The sequence below is a fragment of the Berghia stephanieae genome, chromosome 3 (assembly GCF_034508935.2).
Source record: "Berghia stephanieae isolate SIO BIC M18660-M18661 chromosome 3, UCSD_Bste_1.3, whole genome shotgun sequence".
NCBI lineage: Eukaryota > Metazoa > Mollusca > Gastropoda > Nudibranchia > Aeolidiidae > Berghia > Berghia stephanieae.
In genome coordinates this window covers 60249917-60257416 of record NC_088362.1, presented here as the reverse complement: position 1 = coordinate 60257416, position 7500 = coordinate 60249917, and the positions used below count along the sequence as shown (strand labels likewise).

The window sequence follows — 7500 nt, the reverse complement described above, 5'->3', positions numbered from 1 at the left end:
GACTTTGCAAAGTCTTTCTTAAAGTCCCAGGTTTGAGAGTTGTTGCTAAGATGAGGGTCATTTCAAATCGATCGATATCTGAAGGACGAGTTTTTTGGCCAAAATTTTAAATACGAGTTTTTGCAGAGTGTGGCAGTTAACTGGCTAAATGTTTTCAATGTGTGTTTAGTGAAAACTAAAAATGAAACTTTCTCCCTGTCCTGATGGTGTCCCCTCCCATCTCGTGTGTTGTCAACGATATGTGACGTTAGTAGACTTGTCACGTTACAGGCCATCTGTATTCAAGGGAAAAAAAACTCCACCTAAATTATAATATGTGTATTTTGATATTTTGAGGGTGTGTTGTTCTTTTTAAAAATAAAATAACAGATGTTCACAAACTTGTAGGTGTTAGGTAATGAGGACAATTTGACTGAAATTTTCAATCTGCTACTTCTTAGTTAGAAAAAACTTGTCTAAAGGATTCAAGGCAATTATCGAAGTTTTTGTTGTTTGCAGTGCATTTCAAAATTGTTCAGGGATTTATTTATAAACCGTTTATTAGATTGGTCGTTTTGTGGTACGTTGATTTACTGATGTACAATGTTAAATAACTGTCCCACCGCCACCACTTCCACCATTACCACCTTCATCATCATCATCATCATCATCATCATCATCATCATCATCATCATCATCATCATCATCATCATCACCATCACCACCCCTACAATTACCATGCACCACTTTTACCATTTAACCCAACACACCAACCCTATCATAATCCACAAATATTACAACTATTACCATAATCATCATCTTTATTATCCTTATCACTATGATCACACAAATCAATAATTAAAAACACCGTTTACGTTCCAACATCCAAAGTTCGAATCCCTCCCTCGATCTCACCTGGCTACCTCATTGTGTAAATGAATATTTTAATAATTAGACACAAACATTCTACAGTAAAACACTTTATTTGCTTTGTTATCATTCGACTCAGGTGGGAATGAATTCCAGGATATATACACATTGGCGGATATTGGTAAAGTCATAGCCCAAAAGAAATCTAACGAAAGGTGTGTAATGTGTACACAAGCTGTCTCTTTGACATCATTTAACTCAGGTGTGAATGAGTTCCGTTCCAGGATGTACACAATGGCGGATATTGGTAAAGTCCTAGCCCAAATACAAGAACCTAACGGAAGGTGTGGCATATGGACACAGGCTGTCTCTTTGACATCATTTGACTCAGGTGTGAATGAGTTCCAGGATATACACAATGGAGGATATTGGTAAAGTCCTAGTCCAAATACAAGAAACCTAACGGAAGATGTGGCATATGGACACAGGCTGTCTCTTTGACATCATTTGACTCAGGTATGAATGAGTTCCAGGATATACACAATGGAGGATATTGGTAAAGTCCTAGCCCAAATACAAGAAACCTAACGGAAGGTGTGGCATATGGACACAAGCTGTCTCTTTGACATCATTTGACTCAGGTGTGAATGAGTTCCAGGATATACACCATGGCGGATATTGGTAAAGTCATAGCCCAAAAAAAAACTAACGAAAGATGTGTCATGTAGACACAAGCTGTCTCTTTGACATCATTTGACTCAGGTGTGAATGAGTTCCAGGATATACACAATGGCGGATATTGGTAAAATCATAGCCCAAAAGAAACCTAACGAAAGGTGTGTCATGTAGACACAAGCTGTATCTTTGACATCATTTGACTCAGGTGTGAATGAGTTCCAGGATATACACAATGGCGGATATTGGTAAAGTCATAGCCCAAAAAAAACCTAACGAAAGGTATGTCATGTAGACACAAGCTGTATCTTCAAGTTCCCAACGGGTTGTGCTTCCATGTAACTTGAGCCCATTCTTACTGCAGGACAAAGGACTTAGTCCATGTTCCAGGGTATACACAATGGCGGATATCGTCGCAGCCCAAAAGAAACCTAAGGAAAGGTGCCATGTGGAAACAAATGTCTCTTCTAGTCTCTCATATCCTTTGCGCTTCCATGGAACTTGGGCCCATCCTTACTGCAGGGTGACAAAGGACTTTGTCCATCTACTAAGAAATTTAGTTTTTATGAAGACTTACTTAATGAGAAGCAGAAGTCGTGACGTCACACCTTATACTCTTCCGGTTCAAAACTCATTGACAATGCATAAACATTCAATAGATCACATAATAAATCATCAATATGGTGGCATAACTATTAAAGTAGAATGATGTAGGGACAAAAATAAATATAACAGCTTTAAAAAAGAACAAAATACCAAACACAGAACGTTTCGGGCTCAAAACCTTTCTTCAGCCAAAAAACCCCAAACAAAACAACAAAAAACAAAAACAAAACAAAAACAACAAACAATAAAGACATAAATTGACTGACGCGTCAATCTGGAATTAAGTAATGTATTTACATCTAAATTGTTTTTTATTTTTGTCTGAAGAAGGGGTTTGAGACCGAAACGTTTCGTGTTTGATATTTTGTTCTTTTTTGAAGCTGTTATATTCATTTCTGTTTATTACATTTTACTGTCCACAGCTTCCAGCAGCTTTAGGATGTAGGGACAGATTTTGATGATTACAGGGCGTAAAAGAGTGAAGGTGGACGATCTTTATTGACGACCAGAATTTCTTTAGGCTAGAAAATAAGATGCCATCACTCTGAAACTAGAAGATCAGTTGCACAATGCATGTATCCAGTCCTCTGGAGGACACACTTACAAGGAGATTGGAATCAGAATTATGACATCACACTATTGCTCCATCTTCTATTTCTAGATTAAATCTGAACTTTGACCCTACGTATTTCCAAACCGCTCGTCTTATTTCATTAGTCAGCGCCTGATTACCAAAGAAACTTGCTTTGTCAACAATGTGGCCGCCAACGTTTTTTTGTTGTTGAGATTTACACCTGTCTTTCAAGAGAAAAAATGCGACGAGAAGAATTATACAGACTCAAAATACTATGTCGATGTTGTTGCTAGCTTTAAAGATCCTTATTAAAAATTACAGATCTTCAAAAGTACACAATATTGCTTGTCAAAATCTTTTTTAAAGAACACAACAAAACAAAACAAACAAAAAAAGAACAATAAGACCAAAAGAAAAACACAAAACAAAACAAAATTAAAAAAAAAAAAAAACAAAAAACAAAAAAACAAACCCCAAACCAAACAAACATAAAAATACAACAAAAAAAAGCAAAATAACAAAACAAAACAAAACAAAAACGAATTCGATTGATAGTCGCCAGTGAGACTTTTTCCTAACACTGAGACTTGAAGCAAGTTCGCCTCGAACAAAAAAAGAACACGATTAGAAAGAAAAAACGTTTTTCTGCTGGTTTTGTCACTGACTGAAATAATGTAAAAATTTCGTGGTTAATCTCAAACACACTTTCTAAGATGTTTGTTTTTGGTTCAAGTTGTGCCTTTGATGTGTGTGCTGATAACAACTCGAAACGGAAGTAGTTGCCGGAAGTAATTGCATTTCATTGTATGATCACGTGACTTTATTCATCGTGTAACTTTGAAAATTAAGTAAGGTTAAAGTTCAAATTGAAAATAAAATTGAAACCGGATGTCGTGCTAGCTAAATGTTTTGCGTTGGAAAACTATGAAGACTGATATCATACCAGCACATAATTGCCGATTGAGTCGATGTCTTTTACCACATCCAGCAGTTCTAGAATAAAACCGTTCTAGTCAGAGACTATCTTTTTCTTTTTCTCTCAACTCAAACAGAAGATTAGCTAACCATGATACTGGGATCTGTGTCATCTTGAAACATCTAGAGAGAAAGAAAGAGAGAGAGAGAGAGAGAGAGAGAGAGAGAGAGAGAGAGAGAGAGAGAGAGAGAGAGAGAGAGAGAGAGAGAGAGAGAGAACAATATAGTCCCTATATATTGTTATTATCTTCATCCTCAAAATGGCGAGTCAATGCTCGCAATTTAGTCACCCTACAGAAGAACAGGTTTTGGCGTTAAAAATAATAATTTTTTTCTCTCAACTCAAACAGATGAATAACCTACCATGATACTGTGATCTGTGTCATCTTGAAACATCAAGTGGAAGAGAGAGAGAGGGAGAGATAACAAAATAGCCCCTATATATTGTTCTTATTATCATCCTCAAAATGGGGAGTCAAGGCTTACTTGTTAGAACGTCAATACCCCGGATAATCACAGTTTTGGCTTTGGTTTGGACTAATTATGCTCAGGAGCTGCCACAGGAGTTAAGTGAGTATTTTAATTATAAAGTTTCGTTGAATTTGAGATCAATGCAATGCAATACTCTGTCATGGACCCCCCCCCCGATAAATGTTGAGTTGTAACCTTCAATTTATTAGATAGACGAAGACAATACTGTGGACGTTCCGGGTTTCCCCTTTATCAACAAAACACGATGAATAAAACACTGAGGACGAATGAGATATGTGTGAATGGGGAGTTAAGTTAACAGCGCCATTCACACAACTACGAGGACGGCAACGATGATGATGATGATGATGATGATGATGTTGATGATGATGATAATGATGATGATGATGATGATGATGATGATGATGATGATGATGATGATGATGATGATGATGATGATACAAAAACAGGAAAAAAAGTTGAAGGTTAGGAAAAAAAGGAAAAAAAAAAGAACAAACATCATTTTTAAAAAACCTAAGTTAATTTCATCATAAGCAACAACTTTAACAACAACGACGACGACGACGAAAACAAAAATAACAATAACTTTTCAACGAAACGGACACGAAGAAGAGATAATAATAATAATAACAATAATAGAGAAAAAATCAAACAAAAAAAAAAAGCCTGTCTCTAAAATCAAACCGGCCTACCTCATTTCGACGTTGGGCAGGCTTGCTGTTGCTAAGGAGTTTTGTTTGAATACGCATCAAATCGTGGGTATTATCCAAATAACATCTTCCTGTGTCTGACATCAGCATACGTCGTCGTTGGGAAATGTTAGCTAGGTTTGTTTAATAACATTCCTGCAGTATATTATTAGCCGTCAGTTCAGACGATGTAATAATATTATACGGCCTGTTCTCATGTATCGTCTGCGCTCGTTTTGTGACTTTGATAATAATAATAATAATAATAATAATAATAATAATAATAATAATAATAATAATAATAATAATAATAATAATAATAATAATAATAATAATAATAATAATAATAATAATAATAATTATTATTATTATTATTATAGCACTTGTATAACGCATAAGCATGACTAGGCCATGTTCTTGCTCTTCACAGTTATAAGTATGACACTCTAAACAGTACTAACCCATTTACACACAAACAGACACACTTTCAGTTATTACTCAAAAGAAGGAAACGTCAATATCAAATAAATGTGAAAAATTGATAGAGACTGGAAAATATGTTTTTTTGTAAAAAAGTTATGTTTTAGCTTTGATTTAAAGCATCTATATGTATCTAACCGTGACGCTCCACGAATAATCTTTGGAAGGTCGTTCCATATATGAGGACCAAGTGTTTAAAACAATCTCCCACCATAACCTTAATAACAAAATTTGATTTGCTATTTACTTGCAGTTGAATGTGGTCAGATGAAGACCTTAGAATTCTAGACGGAGAATATACATTCATAATATAGTCATTAGTCATTAACCTAGGAGCTAAACCATTAAGGCAATAAAATCAGATAAGGGCGATCTTATTTTCAATCTTTAAAAATACAAACAACTGGTAACCAATGCAATTCAAACGAATTGGGCAATGAATGCTGAAATACTTTTTTGGCTTCTTATTCATTTTTCAGCACTATTTTCAATTTTAGAAGCCTTAAAATTTTATCTTTAGTTGTCCCAGCCAGAAGAGAATAACAATAATCTAATGGTGATAATATAAATGTTGTTACTAGCATGTTTGTTACATCTCTAGTCCAGCAATTTTATTGAGATGTGACGTTGAACGTTTGCATAGATTATCAACATGTAAATTCAGGCCCAAATCATTATCTAAAATACTCCTAAATGTCTCATTGTTTTGCTTAATTTATTGGAATTGCGATTAATACATAAATTCATCACCGGGAAAGGACCATCTTCTTTGCCCCACATAAAATTATTTCTGATTTTTCATTATTAAGCTTATGTTTATTTACATCCATTCAGCTTTTTACATCAATAACACAATTTTCAACTGATTTTTGTAAAATAATTAAAAAATATAATCAGGATTATCGCTTTTATCTATTTGTGTATCGTCAGCATAAAAGTGGTAATTCATATCATGAGTCTTAATTTTTTTAGAAAGAGAATTCGTATACATAGTAAAAATGATAAGCCCTAAAACAGATCCCTGTGGTACCCCATACATTAAAATAAAATTTAGCCGAAAATTTGCCATTTATTTCAACAATTTGTGTTTTAAATCTAAGGTACGATTGAAACCACTCTGGTGCAGTGCCTCTGATTCCAAAAGTAACGTTTAAACGATGAAATAAAATCTATGGTGTCGAAAGCAGATGAGAAATTTAAAAGAGTTAATTAACATTGTGCGGCTCAGCGATGCGGTTTTACGTCTTGTCGCTCAACGAGTGTGGTGTTGAATGCGATGATCACCAGATTCTGGCCCCACAATGTGTCTGATATGGCAATTTGCATACATTAGCCACTCGACAAAGATATGAGTTTTCACAGCCGACCCTCAAGCTTTTTCACACTCCTGTAATATCATAACTCTGTTTAAATACATAACAGTCAAAATTGTCTTCTATCAAAATCTCAGTAATTGTTGACAAATTAACTTATTATTAACAAATAAAAACAATGGCACCCATTGCGCACACACTTATAAACAATATTTTCTCTTCAAATATTTATTTTTATTACATCTCAATACGTGCATGCATCGAGCCTTATCAATATTCATGATTCATTTCCAGTCCAGAGCCGTAGCCATCCGATTTTTTAAGTATAAAGATTCCGAAAATGGCCTTAAATTACAATGGACGTTTTAGTTATCAGTTTCTTATATAGATTCCTAAAAAGGCCTTCAAATTACATTGGCAATTTGTACAGCTTTCATCATCTGTTGTCTGATTTTCCTGTATTTGATTTCAGAGACAGGTTTATTTGCGCCAGACAAGGATGTACAACAAATAACTACTTAAAGAAATAAAACGTCGTCAGATAACAATGAGAATATGCCTAAATATAGTTTGTACTTTTAGAAATGATCTTAAAAGTTTTTTAAAAACTACATTTCTTGGGGACAGCATGGCTCAGCGGTACAGTCTCTGCCTGGTGCACGATTGGTATCGAGTTCGAATACCTGCCCCTGCGCTGTGTGGCCTTGAGTAAGTCACCTCGCCCAGCTCTATTTGCGGCGCTGCACTGCGGCTGAATAAAGGGAATTTTATCTAATTTTTTATTTTTAAAATTATTTTATTTAAAAAAATTAGAAAATGAGGTTTTCCAACATTTGACCATTTTGAT

The 7500-nt window shown here is 34.8% G+C and overlaps 1 protein-coding gene across 1 annotated transcript in view; it reads left to right on the top strand.

The window, feature by feature from the left end:
• Nucleotides 1-126: 126 nt before the first annotated feature.
• LOC144968104 (uncharacterized) overlaps nt 127-7500 on the top strand; it is a 32153-nt gene continuing 24779 nt past the window's right edge. The window contains exons 1-2 of the mRNA XM_078906101.1: nt 127-559; nt 4030-4249. Of these exons, the coding sequence (XP_078762227.1) occupies nt 4147-4249 (103 nt within the window). The 5' untranslated portion in view covers nt 127-559; nt 4030-4146. The remainder of the gene's footprint in view (nt 560-4029; nt 4250-7500) is intronic.